Source organism: Amblyraja radiata, chromosome 10 (assembly GCF_010909765.2).
Source record: "Amblyraja radiata isolate CabotCenter1 chromosome 10, sAmbRad1.1.pri, whole genome shotgun sequence".
NCBI lineage: Eukaryota > Metazoa > Chordata > Chondrichthyes > Rajiformes > Rajidae > Amblyraja > Amblyraja radiata.
In genome coordinates, this window is record NC_045965.1 from 59,842,006 (window position 1) to 59,862,140 (window position 20,135).

A 20,135-nucleotide genomic window follows, 5' to 3' on the forward strand; every position below is an offset into this window, starting at 1 on the left:
TTACTTACTTATCAATCTATAATGATTCTCGTATATCTGTATGTGGAGAGACATTAAGTATTTGCTCAATTTTTTTTACCTTTGATAAACATTTATTCCACCATTCTGATCCACCCTCCTTCCAGATGATGAGGTGGAGCAGTAGGTGGCCTTAAACACCCAATTAATAAAGTATCAACCTCCTGATTCAAGGAGTTAGCATTGAACAAAAGATATCATATTCACTAAAATAAAATTTCCGCCTTCCAAATCACGGGGTGTTAAGAGTGCTAATTAACAACTCACTTGCTTAACCATATAAATAAGGCAAAATAAAGTACAATTCCTGCCAAATCTGAAAATAATATGATAGTAGTTATTGTACAGCGCACGTATCACCAAAGTGATACACAGCAGGCACGTGCCGTTAGGATAGGCAAGGTAGGCACTGCCGACCCTGACTAAAATTATAAAATGATAATTATTAAATACAAATAGTAAAGGCACGGGAGAATTATGCCTACCTAAGAGATCGATCTCTTAGGGAGGCATAATTCTCCGTGCCTTTAATGCGCAGGACATGTAATACGGTAAAGTGTGTGCCACCCATGTGCCGTGGACGCTGCTTCAAGCTGTCAATTTCAAGCAGAGCTGAAGGCAGCTGAAATTCTGCCTTTGCAGCGTTGACTGTGTACTGTGCATGCGTAGCGCAATTTGCTGTAAAGTGGGAAGCGGCTGTAAAAGGACAGCGCCGCTGGGGGGAGAGTTCCTTACACAGCGTGTGGGGAGTCTGGCCAGCGGTAAAGTTGCAGGAGGGCAGGAGCGTTGAGAAGGAGGGGGTCGGAGATCATGCCAGAGCATCCAGCTCAAGAGTGGGTCAGCGGGCGATGGATAACAGGACAGCGGGCGATGGAGCTTACTCCATGTGTCAGGGCGAGTAACGTCAATTGGTCCCTTGTTCGCGCTGACACAGGAGTGTCCACTGCCCGCTGTCCTGTTATCCATCGCCCGCTGACCCGCTCCGCTCTATGATCTTTGCTCTTGAGCTCGTCCCCTCACTGTTCAGACGGAGAGCACTGCCAGATGTGAGCAGGCCGGCAGAAGATGCTGAGGTCTGGCGGCCGCTCGCAGCCACCCGAGCTGCTTCCTTCCCCGACCAATGCTGTGGCTCTGCACCCGGAGCACCACGGCAGAAGTAAGTGAATGAGTTGCTGGCATGATCCCCGACCCCCTCCTTCTCAACGCTCCTGCCCTCCCCGCAATTTTACCCCTGGCCAGACTCACCACACGCTGTGAAAGGAACTCTCCCCCCAATTGGTCCCTTGAACTAGTATTGTCATTCAATAAGATCACAACTGATTCAACTTGTCCCGGTGTGCTCCCGTTTTACCCCACCATCTCTCCACCTGCCATCACCCTCCACCCCCCACCCATTCAGTAATTCAGAATGAAAGAGATTTGGAAACCTTGGGCAAATTGAATTGATACTTTCTTTATTTTTATTCTTTGTTTTTACGGAGAGGAGAACAATCTGCGCATGCGCAGTTTAAGATTTTTCTAAAAGCCGACTGACTGCCTACCCTGAGTAATTACTCACGGCACGTGCCTGTACGAAGCCAACCATGTCATCTCTGGGTGCCCACTCTACCACCCACCAAATGGAGCTCAGGGCCTGGCAGACGTTGACACAGAGACAACAACCTGGCTACTCAACACCCGGCTTGAGATCTAACTATTCCTTTGGTTTATGTTTCATTCGCAAGAAGAAGACCAACGTGTAGGAATGAGAACTGCAGATTCTGGTTACTACATAAAAGGATACTAAGTGCTGGAGTAACTCAGCAGGTCAAGCAGCATCTCTGGAGAACATGGATACGTGACGTTTCGGGTCGGGACCCTTCTTCAGACTCTCTTCCAGCTTTCTTCTCCCCTCCGACAATCAGTCTGAAGAAGGGTCTCGATCTGAAACACATCCTATCCATGTTCTCCAACGACGCTGAGTTACTCCAGCACTTTGTGTCCTTTTTTCTCTCACCAAAGTGACTGGCTCACCTAAAACATCTACCTTTTGGGTGAAATCTAAGATTTACTGGTTAAAAACCAAACTGTTCTTGGAGCAGGTATCTGCAACCTCTCTCTGTGCCTCCATTAAAGGATATTAAAGAAATGAGAGACTTGGGGGTGGGCAGCAAGCCAAGAATTCAACAACAATTAAACAGTTTTCCTTCATTCACCCCTCCTCCATTCGCTCATATTAAAGCAAATTCTTACGGCCTGAAGGTCAGGCTCCTCTGGACTGACTGAGCTCCCAATTTTCTTTTACCCGAAATAAAGCTTGTAGTGAAAAAGAATGAAACCTAAAAATAGCCACACAAACCCACATGCACGTAATGGCAAACAAATAATACTGAGACATCAATGAACTCCCCGAAAATACATTCTCAAACCAGGAGAACAGAGGGAGGGGGGAAGAATGGAAGGGTGTGTGGAAAAGAAACGTCTTTCTCATTGAATTATTTAGTGTACAAATATTATAGGCAAGGAGAGAACTCCTGTTCAGATTGCTGCTGCTCCTACAGTACTTTTCTTGCAGCTGGACTTAAAACAAGCAGGCTATATACACATTTATACACACGACAAAGTCTCGATCGGAAACATCCCCATCCCCAACAAATGCTGCATGACCTGCTGAGGTTCTCCAGCAGTTTGACTTTTACTACTTATGTAAATAATTGATTTTTCAAAAAAAGTGAGGACATTTTGCCTGTCAATATCCTCAAACTGAAAATGCCCCCCTAAATCCAGTCTCTCTTTCCCAGTCTGCCTCTCGTGTGGTTGGAGTATGATCACCCCAACAGTCCTACCACATCCTCGCCAATATCTTTTGTGCTCCCACCTTCTCAGATTTTATCTCAGACTCTTCCTCTCTCAATGGGAATGGCCAATCATCACCACTCATTCACTCTCTCCCGCTCCTCCTCTGCTGATCCCACTCTTGCACTCCGCCGTCCCACTTTGCTCACTCCTTCCCCCCCCCCCCACTCTCCCCATTCCTTCTCACCCCCACCCTCCCCATTCCTTCTCACCCCCACCATCCCCACTTCCAACACACTCTCCACCCTCGTTCTCTCCCCACTGGCCCTCCTTCTATACTCCACTCTCACCCTCTTCCACCTCCCAACTCCAACCCCCCCCCTCCCCTACTCCCCCTCCACTCTCTCCTCTCACTCACCTACCACTCTCCACCTCCTTCCTCCACTTTTCTCCTACATTCGCCCCTCTAACTCCCTCCCCCCACTCCATTTCTCTATCTTCCCCCTCTCTCCTCATCCCATCCCACTTCCCTCCCTCTCCCGTCCCTTCCTCCTACCACCCATTCCCCTCCTCTACCCCCTCCCACTCTCTCGCCTCCTCCCCCGCGTCTCAACTCTCCCCACTTCCCCTCTACGGTCCCCATTCCACCACACTCCCCTCCCACCCCTCTGCTCCCTTTCTCTTCACACCCCCCCACTCATTCCTCTTGCCTATTCCCCTAGCCCTCTTCCCACCCTACCCTGCTCTCTCCCCCTCCTGTCTTCAACCAACCTTACCTCCATTCCAATTCCTCCCACATTTCCCCCTTCACTCCTCTCCACCACCCTGACCCCTTCATTCCCCACCCTCACCGCACCCTTCCTCGCCTGTCCCCACGTTCCCCCTTTTCTCCCTACACGCTATCCTTCTCCCCTGCTCTTCATTCCCCTTATTCCCCAATTTCACCCTGCCTCTTCACCCCACCCCACCCCCGTCCTGGTCCGTCATCCCCCTTCCATTCCTTCTTCCTCCCCATCCCTTAATTCTCCCTCCTCGTCTCTTCATTCTCCCTCCACTCTTCTCCTCCTCCTATTCCCCTTTCCCACCCACCCTTTATTCCTCTCTCTCCTCCTACCTCTTCATTCCCCCTTCACACGCCTTTCTCTTCATGCTCCCTATCCCCTCTTTATTCCACCCTCTACCTTCATTAACCCTCCCCATTTCACATTTCCCCCTCTTCATGCTCACCCCTCATACCCCCTTCCCCTCAGTACGCCCCATTTTCCCTATCTTCTTTCCACACCCCCTCTCCCTCCACCCCCTCTTATTCTCATTTCTCCCCCGTCTTTAAGCTCAGTACACCCTTCCCCCTCTCTGCCTCTCCCCCCTCGTTGCCACCTACTGTCCCCTTCATTCCCTACTTCCCCCCCCCCCCCTTCTTTAAGCTCAGTACACCCCTCTCCCTCCCCGTCGTCTCCACCTACTCTCCCCTTCATTCCCCTCCTTTCCCCACTCTCCCTTCCCCTCAGTACACCACTCACCCTTCATTCCCCACTTTCCCCTCAGTACATCCCTCCCTCCCTCCACCCACTCTCCCCCATCTTCATTCCCCACTCGTTTCACAACTCTCCCTCTATCTTCATTCCCCACTCTCCCTGCCCTTCTTTTCCTACCCCCCCTCTCTCCCTCCACCCACTCCCCCCCTTTATACCCCCTTCCCAACCCCTCCCTCTCCCCCTTCATTACCCAATTTCCTCCTTCTCCCTTCATTCCCCTACCCCTACCCCCACTCCCTCTCTACCTCTACCCCCACTCCCTTTCTACCTCCCCCTTTCATACCCTACCATCTCCATTCCCCAATCCCTCTTTACCCCCACTCCCTCCTCCATTCCCCTACTCCCTCTCCCCCTTCCATTCTCCATTCCCTCTTTCATCCTCCACTCTCTCCCCAACTCCCTCTCTCCCTACTGCACCCTCCACTCCCTCTCTCCTCCACTCTCTCCCCAACTCCCTCTTTCCCAACTCCTTCCTCCACTCCACTCTCTCCTCCCCTCCACTCCCTCACTTCTCTCCTCCTCCTCTCCCTCTCTCCCCCTCCACTCCCTCACTTCTCCTCCACTATTCCCACCCTCCACTCCACTCTCTCCTCCCCTCCCTCACTTCTCCTCCACTCTCTCCTCCTCCTCCATCCTCCTCTCCCCTCCACTCTCTCCTCCTCCTCCATCCTCCTCCCCTCCTCCTCCTCTCCCTCTCACCCCCTCCACCACTCCACTCCCCCTCCTCCACTATTCTCCCCCTCCACTCCACCTCCTCCACTATTCTCCCCCTCCACTCAACTCCCTCCCCTCCACTCCCTCTCTCCTCCTCCACTCCACTCCACTCCCCCTCCTCCACTCCCCCTCCTCCACTCTACTCTCCACTCCACTCTCCTCCACTATTCTCCCACTCCACTCCACCCTCCACTCCACTCTCCTCCACTATTCTCCCACTCCACCCTCCACTATTCCCACCCTCCACTATTCTCCCTCTCCACTCCACTCCACTATTCCCACTCCACCCTCCACTCCACCCTCCACTATTCTCCCACTCCACTCTCCTCTCCCACTCCACCTTCCACTCCACCCTCCACTATTCCCACTCCCCCTCCACTCCCCCTCCTCTACTCCACACCCCCTCCTCCACTCCACTCCCTCTCCATCCTCCACTCCACTCCACTCTCCTCCATCCTCCCCTCCACTCCACTTTACCTGTACAGGCTCCGCCGCCATTTTGCCGGCACCCTCCGCCTGTCTCGCTGTCGCTGCCCGCCTGTCCCGGGCCGGTTGCCGGCGCTGCCCGCTCGGCGCTCCCACCGTGTTGTCGATGTGTGGGGAGAGGCTTTGGCGGAGACGGTGAGTGTTGGGAGAGCAGCCTGAGGCGGCGATGGCGGCGGCGGCGGGTGGGCGAGCGGAAGGCCAGGCCTCTCAGCGCATCCCGGGCCGGGCCGGGCCGGGCGGGAGGACGACGACGACGACCCCCTCCTCCTCCTCCTCTCCCTCTCCCTCTCCTCCTCCTCCTCCCCGGGCAGCAGATCCCGATCCTGAGGGCAGTGTTAGTCAGCTCGCCATCCCCCTTCCTCTCCCTCTCCAGCCACAAACTTTTTCCTCTCTCTCTCCCCTCACACACACTCTCACTTCGGCCGGAGGGCGCTCGCTCTTTTTTCTCTCACACACTCGTTTCTTCTTCTTCTTCTACTTCTTCTTTCCCCCTCCCCCTGAGGAGGGAGGACGGACACGAACCGAGTGTTTAAAGCGCCAACCTCCGCCCTCCGAGGAGCGTCCGCCCGCCCGTTCCCAGCGTCATGTGATCCGGTGCTCCAGCCCCAACCCCCCTGTGTCTGTCCCTGTGTGTGTGTGTGTGTGTCTGTGTCTGTGTCTGTCCCTCCCTGTGTGTGTGTGTCTGTCCCTCCCTGTGTGTGTGTCTGTCCCTCCCTGTGTGTGTGTGTGTCTGTTTCTGTGTCTGTCTGTCCCTCCCTGTGTGTGTGTCTGTCTCTCCCTGTGTGTGTGTCTGTCCCTGTGTGTGTGTCTGTCTGTCCCTCCCTGTGTGTGTGTCTGTCCCTGTGTGTGTGTATGTGTGTCTGTCTGTCCCTCCCTGTGTGTGTGTCTGTCCCTGTGTGTGTGTCTGTCCCTGTGTGTGTGTGTGTGTCCGTCTGTCTGTCCCTCCCTGTGTGTGTGTCTGTCCCTGTGTGTGTGTCTGTCCCTGTGTGTGTGTGTGTGTCCGTCTGTCTGTCCCTCCCTGTGTGTGTGTGTGTCTGTGTGTCTGTCTGTCCCTCCCTGTGTGTGTGTCTGTCCCTGTGTGTGTGTGTCCATGTGTGTGTGTGTGTCTGTTCCTGTGTGTGTGTTTCTGTGTGTGTGTGTGTGTCTGTGTCTGTGTGTCTGTCCATGTGTGTGTCTGTCTGTCCCTGGGTGGGTGTGTGTCTGTCCCTCTGTGTGTGTGTGTCTGTACGTGTGTGTGTGTGACTGTCCCTGTGTGTGTGTGTTTGTCCATGTGTTTCTGTCCCTGTGTGTGTGTGTCTGTCCATGTGTGTGTGTGTCTGTCCATGTGTGTGTGTTTCTAATATAGAAACATAGAAAATAGTTTTAGGAGGAGGCCATTTGGCCCTTCGAGCCAGCACCGCCATTCATTGTGATCATGGCTGATCTGCTGTGTCTGCTGTTTCTGCTGTGTCTGTGTCTTTCTGTCCCCCCTCCCCCCCCCCTTTCGTTCCCCCCCCCCCCCCACCCCCTCCGTGTATGTCTGTCCCTGTGTCTACTTCTGTCCAGTGGCGGACTGGGTCTAAAAATTTGGTGCCAGGAGACAAAGGGGGCCCACTTCATCAGGGGCCCACTTGCCATCGGGCAAGCTGACACCCTGGCCAGTCCGCCACTGCTTCTGTCCCTCGCTGTGTGTGTCTGTCCCTCCCTCTCTCCCTCTGTGTGTGTCTGTCCCTCTGTGTCTGTCTGTATCTCTGTACGTGGCTGTGTGTATTTTTGTCATTCTATGTGTGTGTGTGTATGTGTGTGTGTGTGTGTGTGTGTCTGTCCCTCTGTGTGTCTTGTGTCCCTCTGTGTGTGCCTGTCCCTCTGTGTGTGTCTGTCTGTCCCTCTGTATGTGGCTGTGTGCGTCTGTCCCTCTGTGTGTGCACACGTGTCTGTGTTTCTGCGTGTGTCTGTGCAGATGCCTCTGTGTCTCTGTAACTGTGTGTCTGTCCCTGTGTGTCTGTATCCATGTGTGTCTGTGTGAGAGAGAGAGAGACAGATAATACACCCAGGAGTGTATCTGTGCAACATTGTCATCCTGTGCGCGAGTATTTGTGCAACAGCGATTGTGCAATATTGTCCTTCTAATATTTGTGCAACAATGCGAGCCCAATATTGCCTGTCTGTGGACGTATCTGTGCTTGTCATTCTTATACACGAGTATTTGTGCAATAATATGAGGGCAATACTGCCAGTCTCTACACAAATGTTTGTGCAACAGTATGAGTGCAATAGTCCGTGCAAAATGTCCATGCAACATTTTCATTCTGTGCCCAACTGTTATTCTGAGCGCAAAAGTGTGCAATACTGCAGCCTCTGCACAAGTATTTGTGTAATGCTTTCAGTCTATGCATGTGTTTGCGCAAACATATGAGTGCAGTTCTTCTGTTTGTGCACGTGTTTGTGCAAATGTGTGCATGCAATATTTGAAATACTGTCAGTCTGTGCAAAGCTGTGAGTGAAATCTCCACCTCTGCGCAAGTATTGGTGCAATACTGTTAGTTTGTGCACAAATGTTTGTGTAAAAGTGTGAGTGCAATACTGTAAGTCTGTGCAAGAGTGCGTGTATCAGGTTTGTCTAGTTGTTTGTCTAAGTGTATATGCATGTTTGTATTTGTATGTAAATGTGTGCGTGCGTGTTTGTGTCCAAACGTAGGTATGTTTGTGTGATGGACTATGCTGCACTTACAATTCTTTACAATGTGTTGTGGGCTTGGGCAGAGCAGTTTCCGCACCAAGCTCTAAATACCCCTGGATAGAATGGTTTCTATAGCGCATCTGTAGAAATTGGTAAGAGTTATTGGGGACGTGCTAAATCTCCTTAGTCTCTGAGGAAGTAGTGTGGTTTCTAGCTATAGCGTCAATGTGGTTGGACCAGGCCACATTGTTGGTGATATTTACATATATGAGCTTGAAGCTGTTGAACGTTTACATCTCAGCACCATGAATACAGACTGGTGATAGATGCAAAATGCTGGAGTAACTGAGCGGGTGAGGCGAAAATCACAATCACAATCAGGCATCTTTGGAGAAAGGGAATAGGTGACGTTTCGGGGCGGAACCCTTCTTCAGAACATGAGGTGCCAACCCGAAACGTCACCTATTTATTTTTTTCATGGATGCTGCTTGACCTGCTGAGTCACTCCAGCATTTTGTGTGTATATTGAGTGTAAACCAGCATTTGCAGTTCCTTCCTACACATGAATACAGACTGGGCCATGTACTCTAGCACAGTTTCAGAAGTTGCTGACCAGCTCATTTTCAACATTGGGGAGCGGTTGTGGTCTTGACACCATGCTGCTGAGCATTTGAACTCCTTCCTATTCTCCCTTGTCATTGCTTGAGATCTGGCCAGTTACGATGGTATCAGCTGCAAGCTAATAAATGGAGTTATGAGCAGAATTTGATTGCACAATCGTAAGTATGTAGAGAATTGATGTGTGCCATGACCAGCTTTTTAAAGCACTTTATAAAGGGAGATTTCAGAAACGCTAGACGGTAGTCATTAAAGCATGCTCCCTAGTTTTTTTTTAATACTTGGATTATAACATTGATAAAGTATCATTCATAATGGTCTTCTTAATGAATAAGTTTATTGGCCAAGTATTCACATACAAGGAATTTGCCTTGGTGCTCCGCCCGCAAGTGACAACATGACATACAGTGACAGTTAGGAATGACACATAAAACATTAAACATTACTAATACAACATTATCGATTAAACATGTGAATTTAATAAAATACCAGCAAAAGGAGGCTACAGATTTTTGGTTATTTCGTAGAGCTACTACTCGTGGGGAAAAAAGCTGTATTTATATCTGACTGTGGCAGCTTTGACAGTCCGGAGTCGCCTTCCAGAGGGAAGTGATTCAAAGAACTTGTGGCCAGGGTGAGAGGGGTCAGAGATGATCTTACCCGCTCACTTCCTGGCCCTTGCAGTGTACAGTTTCAACCAGTCCCTGCAAGCCTGTACTGTCCCTGCCTGCTTCAAAGTCTCCACTATTGTCCCTGTACCCAAAAAGGTAAGGATTACTGGTCTTAAATACTACAGGCCTGTCGCTCTGACCTCTGTAGTCATGAAGACCCTTGAAAGGTAAAAGCAGGTGGAATCCACAGATTTGAACGGGGCGAGGTTAGATATGTCCGCAAATACTCCTGCAAGTTGATCCGCACAGGATCCGAGGACACAACCGGGAGCTCTATCTGTGACGAACACTATTTCGTGGTTTCACTCTCAGGAAGGCCGATCAGACATCTGCAATGGTGACTTTGGGTACAGATGCACCCAAGGGTGTTGGGGTGGGTGATGACATTCTGCTGAACCCTCTGTTCAAAACTAGCATAGAATGCAGTGAAGATGGGCACAACACGATGGAGTAACTCAGCGGGACAGGCAGCATCTCTGGAGAGAACGAATGGGTGACGTTTCGGGTCGAGACCCTTCTTCAAACTCAGAGGTCTGAAGAAGGGTCTCGACATGAAACATCACCCATTCCTTCCCTCCAGAGGTGTTGCCTGTCCTGCTGAGTTTCCCCAGCATTTTGTGTCTATCTTCGATGGAAACCAGCATCTGCAGTTCTTTCCTTCACATACATAGAATGCATTGAGTTAGTTGGGGAAGGATGCATTGTTGCCGGCGATTCAGCCTGTCATTTGCGCAAGACTGCACGTTTGACCATGGCTCTATCTGTGAGTCTATATGCAAACATTTATGTCCCTCTAACTCCCTCTTTCCTTGTCAATATCCCCACCTATAACCAATGTTCACACAGAGGTTAGATCAACTCCTTCCATTCCAATGTGCCAACTCCATGAACAACCTGTTTCTCTTTCATTAATAAACTCCCTATGCTGTGTAATCTTACAGGGCCTGATGCTCCCAAAATATCCCTCACTTCACAGAACATGTGTTTTTTTAATCTTGCACCGCCAATTCTCCACTCTTGTTATAAATAGACAATAAAACTGTTTTATTAATTGTTTTCTCTGTTCTTCCTCTCCTTTATCCTCTCCTCCCTAACTTGTAAACCAAAACCAAGATTCCATTCACTCAAGCCAAGCAATACTGCTTTTTTTATTGGTGATGAAGGGGTGTTGTTAGTGTGGCGGTGTTTGACTGTTTGCAATATAAATCCGATCAATTTAAACCATGACAGTTCTTAAGTGCTTTGTGCACAACACCTCCATTCAGTACAGTACACGATTTCTCGCCACTGTAATTTTCATCCCACTCCCACTCTGCCCTCTCCACCCCTGGCCCCTGCACAGTTTCAATGACGGTCAACTGAGGAATAGCGCCTCATCTTCCAACTTGGCGCAATGCCGCTCTGTGAGTTTAACAGAGGCACAAGAGACTGCAGATGGTGAAATCCTGAGCAAAAATCAAACTGCTGGAGGAACTCAATGGGCCAGACAGCATCCGTAGTTGGGAGAATAGAAACATAGAAAATAGGTGCAGGAGTAGACCATTCGGCCCTTCGAGCCAGCACAGCCATTCAATAACATCAGGATCAGACCATCCATTTCAGGTTGGGATCCTTCTTCAGACTGAATGCTTCAGTCTCGAACAATCAAACATTCCAGTCGTGTCTCATATTACCAGTTTTCTATCTCTCCTCTTCACGTATTTAAAACTTCATTCAACTTCTCCTCCTTACTTCTTCCACACATACCTGTGCCACTCCCTTTTAGCCAGCACCACCATTCTCTCTCACAGACCTCCTCTTTGGTTCTCTTTGTTCCTGCAATTTATATCTTGTTTAATTTCCAACTTTTCCCAGCTTCCATAAAGGATCATCAAACAAAACATCACTCTCCAGTCTGAAGAAGGGTCCCATTCCGAAACATCACCCATTCATGTTCTTAGACAATAGACAATAGACAATAGGTGCAGGAGTAGGCCATTCGGCCCTTCGAGTCAGCACCGCCATTCAATGTGATCATGGCTGATCATCCCCAATCAATACCTCTGTTCAAACCTTCTCCCCATATCCCCTGACTCCACTATCTTTAAGAGCCCTATCTAGCTCTCTCTTGAAAGTATCCAGAGAACCGGCCTCCATTGCCTTTCTGAGGCAGAGAATTCCACAGACTCACAACTCTCTGTGAGAAAAAGTGTTTCCTCGTCTCCATTCTAAATGGCTTACCCCTTATTCTTAAACTGTGGCCCCTGGTTCTGGACTCCCCCGACATCGGAAACATGTTTCCTGCCTCTAGCGTGTCCAAGCCCTTAACAATCTTATATGTTTCAATAAGATTGCCTCTCATCCTTCTAAACTCCAGAGTATACAAGCCCAGCCGCTCCATTCTCTCAGCATATGACAGTCCCGCCATCCCGGGAATTAACCATGTAAACCTATGCCGCACTCCCTCAATAGCAAAAATGTCCTTCCTCCAATTGATGCTGGTCTACACCAAAGATGGTCACAAAACGTTGAAGTAATACAGCTGGTCATGCATCATCTTTGGACAAAAGGAATAGATGATGTTTTGGGTCGAGACCTGAAGTGTCTATCTCCTCAAGGTATGCCTGTTTGAAGAAGTTTAGTTTGGTTCAGTTTAGTTCAGCGCGGATACAGGCCCTTCGGCCCACCGAGTCTGCACTGACCGGCGATCCTCGCACATTAACACAAGCCTACACACACTAGGGCCAATTTACACTTATACCAAGTATACAAACCCAAGCCAATTAACCTACAAACCTGTGTGTCTTTGGAATGCGTGAGGAAACCGAAGATCTCGGAGAAAACCAACGCAGGCCACGGGGAGAAGGTACAAACTCTGTACAGACAGCACCCGTAGTCGGGATCGAACTCGGGTCTCCGGTGCTGCAAGTGCTGTAATGGGCAGCAACTCTACCGCTGCCGCCCTCTCTGTCCTCCTCCTCTCTCTGACGGGGGTTCTGCAAGGCCCTCTCTCACTGCTCCCCCTCTGTGTCAGTCTGAAGAAGGCTCCCTACCCGAAACGTCACCCAACCATGTTCTTCAGAGATGCCCGCTGAGTTACTCCAAAAAACGTCTGCAGTTCCTTGTTCCTCCACAGACGCTGACTGACTTGCTGAGTACCTCTATTTCAAACAAAAGGAAAATGAAAGAATATGCCTGTACACCGAAAAATACAGTTTATAGACATACAGCACAGAAACACCCCCTTTGGTCCACCATGTCAATGCCAAGCTGTTTTGCCCACTTACACATCCCAATTGCCTCCATTAGATCCATATTATCATGACAAAATCTCAATGGCGAGAACTAAGTTAAACATTACGAAGTAGAAACAAAGAAATGCAGAAAAGGACACAAAATGCTGGAGTAACTCACCAGGCCAGGCAGCATCCCTGAAGAAGGGTCTCGACCCAAAACGTCACCTATGAAACAAGGGAAGCTGCCTGATTTTTGAGTTACTCCAGCACTTTGTCCTATAAACATTACAACTTTAACCAAACTTTCAAGTGCTGCAACTGCAACTTTTTCCTGTTAGTAAATACTGAAAGCTGTGGGCCTCCAGGGAATGGATTTTTATTTGTGAGCAGATCCAATTGTTTGCAATTTAAATTAGATTATTTTAAAACATTACAAATTTAAGTGCAGCTTTAGATTTAGACAAGCAGTTGCGTTTGGATTAATACAACTAATATTGGTTTTGTGTAGTTTGGGGATACAGCATGGAAACAGGCCCTTCTGCCCACCGAGTCTGCGCCAACCAGTGATCATCCCCTACACTAGCACTATCCTGTGCACTAGGGGCAATTTTACTAAAACAAATTAACCTACAAACCTGCACCTCTTTGGAGTGTGGGAGGAAACCAGAGCACCAGGAAGAAACCCACGCAGGTCACGTGGAGAACGTACAAAACGCCATACAGACATAACCCGTAGTCTGGATCGATCCTGGGTTTCTGGTGCTGTAAGGTGGCAACTCTACTGCTGCACCACCGTGCCACCCTGTACTGTACTGTTGATGAATTAAAAATAAAACCCTCCAACTGTTCAAAAGCCGAAATAAAAACAGATTGTGTTCATGATATTCTGCAGGAGAGAGCATTTGACATTTCCTTAAGACTTTTAGATTTCAAGATTAAAAATGTCTAAATGTGCAGGAAGGAACTGCAGATGCTGGTGTTAACCGAAGATAAGACAAATTTCTAAACTTCTGTAGCAGATCTATGAAAATTGTAAATAGGATTATCTCCAATATTTTTGCACTCTGGGAGGAATTCTACACCAAATAATTCCCACTTACCAGCTAAAATCTTAATGAAAGCCAATAAACGGATAAAATCTTACACATTTTTAGTTTATCTATAAACGTGACTGCTGTTTCAGCATTGGGTTGAGAGTAATATTTGGAATTAGCGCATGATTTGGGATTTAATATATTTCCTCTCTGCATTTATTTGTTACTTGGAATAGTTTTGCTGAATCAATCTATTATCAAAAGGCTGTCTGTAAGAGGACTCTTTATTTACCCTCTTCAGTGATACAATGTTCTCCATTGTGAATGCAGAGGAGATTCACCATCTGGTCTTTGTCTGTTTGTGCCTTGTGGTATGAAAGCACAAAATGAACTGAGATAAACCAGTAGATATCACGACAATAATTTGAACTTTGATAATGTGTTGAATAGGCAAAACAACCTAAGGCGCTTTACAAAAATAGTGTTGAAAGAAACGGAATCAGGACCACAAACAAAAAAAAGAAGAGTTTTAACGAGGTTTTATTGGAGAAACACCAACAGATTTAGGTAATAAGTTCTAAGTAGCCAGACTTAGAAACTAAAATCACTGCCGTGAATGATAGGGGGTAAGATAAAGGGCAGATGTTCAAAGCTGAGGTCATATGAACTACAAATGCAGAGTGAAAGTTAAAACGAAGTTAAAAAGGTGGAGTCGATAGATGTCTCCAAAAGATTTGAAGATTAAGCCAAGAATTCTAAATGTCAATGTTTGGAACAGAAGCGGCAACAAATTTAACTGTACAAGACCTTAAGACACAGGAGCAGAATTAGGCCATTCGGCCCATCGAGCCTGCTCTGCCATTCGATTGTGGCTGATCTATTTTTCCCTCTCCATGCTCCTGTAACTTATGAGACCCTTACTAATCAAGAACCTATCAATCTCTGCTTTACAAATAACCAATGACTAGGCCTCCACAGTCATCTGTGGCAGTGAATTCCCACTCATTCACCCACACATTCACCCATATATTTACCACTCTCGCCAAAGAAATTCCTCCTCATCTCCTTTCTAAGAGTATGTCCTGTTATTGAGAGTTTCTGACCTCTGGTTCGCGACTCTCCCACAACTGTGAGATCCCCCCCTCATCTTTCTAAACTCCCAGGGCCATCAATCGTACCTCATGCATTAACCCAATCATCCCCGGGATCATTATCATAAACCACTTATGGACCCTCTCCAATGCCAGCACATCGATGCTCAGATAAGGAGCCCAAGACGGCTCTCAATATTCCAAATGTGGCCTGACCAGAGCCTTGTAAAGCCTCGGTATTACACCCTTGCTTTTATATTCTAGTCCTGAATGAATGTGAGACAAGATGTGGGCCGCTGCTTATGGACAGATCAGAGGTTGAACAAATAGAACATACAAGAAGAGGTTTTGAATGAGTGAGTGAGTCGGCTTATACTCGCTAGAATTTAGAAGATTGAGGGGGGATCTTATAGAAACTTACAAAATTCTTAAGGGGTTGGACAGGCTAGATGCAGGAAGATTATTCCCAATGTTGGGTAAGTCCAGAACAAGGGGTCACAGTTTAAGGATAAGAGGGAAGTCTTTTAGGACCGAGATGAGAAAATCATTTTTTACACAGAGAGTGGTGAATCTGTGGAATTCTCTGCCACAGAAGGTAGTTGAGGCCAGTTCATTGGCTATATTTAAGTTAGACGTGGCCCTTGTGGCTAAAGAGATCAGGTGGTATGGAGAGAAGGCAGGTACAGGGTACTGAGTTGGATGATCAGCCATGATCATATTGAATGGCGGTGCAGGCTCGAAGGGCCGAATGGCCTACTCCTGCACCTATTTTCTATGTTTCTATGATGCCAATAATAATGAACGTGGCCATGAAAACACCTTGGGACTTTTTACATTGTTGGAGATATAATAGAAATATCTAGCATTATTATTTAGTATCTCTGCAAGATGAGTGTATGAGCATGGTAGTTTGGAGCAGAACAATTTGTGCACAATGTCTCCCCAAGCCAAATAATGCAAGTAAACCCAGTGTCAAGAATGTGTAGGAAGGAACTGCAGATGCAGTTTATACTGGAGATAGACATAAAGTTCTCGAGTAAGTCAGCGGGTCAGTCAGCATCTCTGGAGGAAAAGGATGGGTGCGTTTCAGGTCGGGACTCTTCCTCAGACTGAAAGTAAAGAGCTGGAAATGAGAGGTGGGAAAAGGCCAGTATCATCAAAAGAATTATGTAAAACCAATAGAGTGAGATATTGGAGGATTGTCACAAAATGCTGGAGTAATTCAACTTTGGTATATCTTCGGTATAAACCAGCATCTGCAGTTCCTTCCTGCAGAGGTTGGAGGATTCTTGGCTTCAAGCCACAATGCATTGCGGGGCTAATTGAGGGCAAGAGAAAGGTGGCGCTGCAGTTGCTGCCTCACAGTGCCAGACACCCGGGTGCGATCCTGACTGCGGGTGCTGTCTGCACGGAGTTTGTACATTCTCACTATGACATGCGTGGGGTTTCTCTGGGTGCTTTGGTTTCCTCCCACACTCCAAAAATGTACAGTTTTGTAAGTTAATTACCTTCAGTAAAAATTGTAAATTGTCCCCAGCGTGTCATATAGTACTAGCCTGATCGTTGGTCGGCATGCACCCGGTGGGCAGAAGGGCCTGTTTCTGGCTGTATCTCCAAACTAAACTAAAAACAAGAGGATGAGAATAATTGTTAGGTTAAGCCAGAAGATGTACAAATTAGGTTATTTTTTGTGTAATATTGATGCTCCTAAATAATGAGAGATGAGAAATACTTTGATCATCATTCCTCTCTCATACATTTGTGCTTCTAGACAGCCATAAGGTGGATATGGATGGTGAAGGGCATTGTTATGTTATGTGCTGACTCATCCATTCTGTAAGGTGCAAAAGCACCTCGCTGATAAATAATGCAAAGTTTATTTTATGTCATGAATCTTTCTGAACGATAATTGGAAACTAAAAATCATGCATTGCAATTAAAGGACTACTTAAAAAAAAAAAAAAAAATCCTTGAAATTCTCTATTGGAGAACTGACAGGAATTTTTAAGTGTCGAAGGCTCCAGTAAAATGGAGGTTGGCAGTAACAACTAATTTTGTGACTGCAAACATTTAAAATGAAGTTTAACAGATCAAAATCTTCAAGTGATAAGTCTTTATCTTAAATTGTGTTTAGGTGTTTTTAAAATTCACGAGGACTACATGGCCTATCATTTGAAACCGATTAAACTATTCTTCATTGTTTCGTAATATCCCATGAAGTAAAATTCATAAAGAACATCTAAGGGTAGAATCAGTTGCAAACTCGTACATTTGCCACATAATGATACACCTAAATGCCTAAATCCCCCCAAAATCTACAAAAGCCTTGGTCTGAATGCTTAAAGCAAACTTCTCGAATCTAATGAAATAGACAAAATGCAGGAATAACTCAGCAGGTCAGGTAGCGTCTCTGGAGAACATGGATAGGTAACGCTTCGGGTCAGGACCCTTCTTGAGAACCAATCTGAATCTGAAGATCTTGAATGTAATGTTGACCCCCGCCTGACCTTGTCAAATGTCCTCTCTGAGATTAAATTCATTTTCCTTTCACAATAATGTTACAAATCCAATTCTTATTAATCCTGAATTCAACATTTGCTGCTTTGCAATTGCACAGTGAGTTCAGGTTGTAGATACATGAGGCAAGAGATTCAGAAGTTTGAAAGCACACACCTCCGTATTCAGGCACAGTTTCTTCCCAGCGGTTATCAGGCAACTGAACCATCCTCCCACCAGCTAGAGAGTGGCCCTGACCTCCCATCTACATCATTGGAGACCCTTGAACTATCTTTAATTGGACTTTATCTTACACTAAATGTTATACTGTTTATCCTGTAACTGTCGACTGTGGACGGCTTGATTGTAATCATTAGAGTCAGGATGTTTAGGCACTAAAAAACTCTGAAACAGGCAGGCAAAAGGGCATAATAAAATTACAAAAAAGGCACGAAAAAGGCAATTATTGATTTAAAAAAGGCATGTATTTCCACCACCAAAATATGGTTAAAAATGATAATATAAAGGTATACTTCATTAAATGACCAAAGTTGCCTGGTTGCACATAATTACTAGATTTTTTTTTCAAATTATCTGGTGTTAAACTATGTCAGACAGAATAGGCTTCAGTTGTGAAAAACTTATTTCTACCTCACTGAGGTCACTGGTGCATACCCGAAACAAGCTACAACAACACCCGTTGAGTTTCTCCAGCATTTTTTGTCTACCTTCGATTTTTCCAGCATCTGCAGTTCTTTCTTAAATAGATCTTAGAGAAGACTGAACCAGCGGGCAGCAGCACGAACGAATGAACGACCGACGGTGGCGCCCCAGTTTCGCCCCGGTCGTGGACATTTTCTTGTAATTTATACTATGTTAACACGTTAATAATAACATTAATATTAACGTGTTAACATAGAAAACGTCATTGTAATCACAGTACAACCAGAGGAAATAGCACCACCTTTAGCAAAACGGCAAAAAAGGCAGATTTAGGCGCTCGATCATGAAAAAGGCATTATCTTGGTGAAATCAGCAAAAAATGTATGAAAAGGCACATGGTATTTGTAAAGGAGTCAAGTCTGACACACTGTAACTTTACTGAGTATTTAATAAAGGCACATGTCAAACACGTCCCAGTACTGACTGCATCTAGTCTTCAGGCGTACTGGAACCAAGGGAGGAGCAAGGGGAAGATATCACAGTTATACTGAGATGACTGGGCGTGGTTAGTGGTATTGAGGTAGCTACATTATAGGTTGCATGCATAAACCATCTGCAGTATTTATGGCAAAATCCTGGCTCTAATAATCATGTATGGTCTTTTCACTGACTGGGTAGCACGAAACAAAGAGCTTTTCACTAAACTTCGGTACACATGTTAATAATAAACTTAGCCAAACTAAACTAAACCAAACTTAGCTGAATTAAACTAAGCTAATCTAAACTAAACTAAGCTAAGCTAAACTGAACTAAACTAGATTTGTACAATTCCATTTTCTTCTTTCGATTACTGGTCTCTAAACCTTCTAAGGCTCCCAGATCATAAATTCCCTCCCCATATATGCAACCTTGCTCTCTTCTGCTAAGATTATCCTAATGGGCCTGTCCCACTTAGGCAATGTTTCAGGTGACTGCCGGCGGCTGTCAAGTTATAGCAGGTCGCTGAAAAACTGGCGACTGGAACAGCGACTGTCAGAGTGGAACAAGCACACACATCGCTTCCTTCACCAACCAGTTATGCTAGTGGGGGACAGGACAAGCGGGGGGAGTGCTGTCTGAGTGAAATTCACATGGTGCAAAGCCAATGTGATACAGATACACACCACGATGAACAGGAAGGTTGGCGCTGTAATTAAGGCGGTGAAAGCACAGTGTACAGGAAGGGTCACTTAAGTCCTTTAAAAGAGGGGGGAAGAAGGGGGAGATGGGGTGGGGACAACGTTTAAGAACACAGATACACGGCTGTGAAGTTCGGCAGACATTATCATTACCGGTCGGTTATCCTTGGTTCTGAAAACTACTGTTTACGTTTTTTTCCCCAATCAGCCAATGAAATTTACTGGTCAGCACCGGCTACAACCTACGGGAACCAACGACCTCCTGGCGGCCCGCTACCACTGCACCTACGGCACGAGAATACTCGCTACTCTCCATGGCGGCAAAATTCTGGTCGCCGCTAACTTTTGTACATATTGAAAAATTAGCGCCAACCAGAATTAAGCCGCGACTAGTTACGAGAATGCGGGAACTACTCACCACCATGCGGGCGACACCCCCCGGCAAACATGTGGCGACCTCATAGTCTCCTGTAGTCACCTAAAAAGTTGCATGTGGGACAGGCCCATTACAAAAAATATCTCTTGGACAAGCTCCTTAAGGGCGCAATGTTCGACCAACATCCAAAAATCTTTTTTTGAGGCATGTTTTCATATTTTGTTAGATTTTGATTCTATAAAGCAATATGAAATGTTTTACTATCTTAAAGATGCTAAACAGATGCAAGTTGTTGCCGCACAAACACACTCCATTCTTTCAAACTGTTTATTGGATGCTAAATGTAAAATGTGCCTGTGTGTGTACTTTCATATTGATGTGCTGCATTGTAGAATCTAAACAAATATTTTAAAGTGGAAAATATAAAATCGTTACTTCAATAATTGAAATGGTATACAACATGATGAGTGGGGCATAAAAAAAATCAATTGGGGCAGATTTGTAATTATAAATAAAATTGAGTAATTGTTTTGTGTCAAAAGTGTTTGACTTAATGTTTCCCAGAAAGCAATTGGAAAATATTTATTCTCATTAGACAAGCTTGTC

The 20,135-nt window shown here is 46.6% G+C and overlaps 1 protein-coding gene across 2 annotated transcripts in view; it reads right to left on the reverse strand.

Annotated features, from left to right (window-relative positions):
• Positions 1-6,109, reverse strand: part of pkn2 (protein kinase N2) — a 122,642-nt gene extending 116,533 nt beyond the window's left edge. The window contains exon 1 of one of the 2 annotated variants that reach the window (XM_033029006.1): positions 5,520-6,109. In XM_033029006.1, coding sequence (XP_032884897.1) covers positions 5,520-5,540 — 21 coding nt within the window. In that variant the 5' untranslated portion in view covers positions 5,541-6,109. The remainder of the gene's footprint in view (positions 1-5,519) is intronic. The other variant, XM_033029005.1, reaches the window with a different exon arrangement.
• Between the last annotated feature and the right edge of the window lie 14,026 nt (positions 6,110-20,135).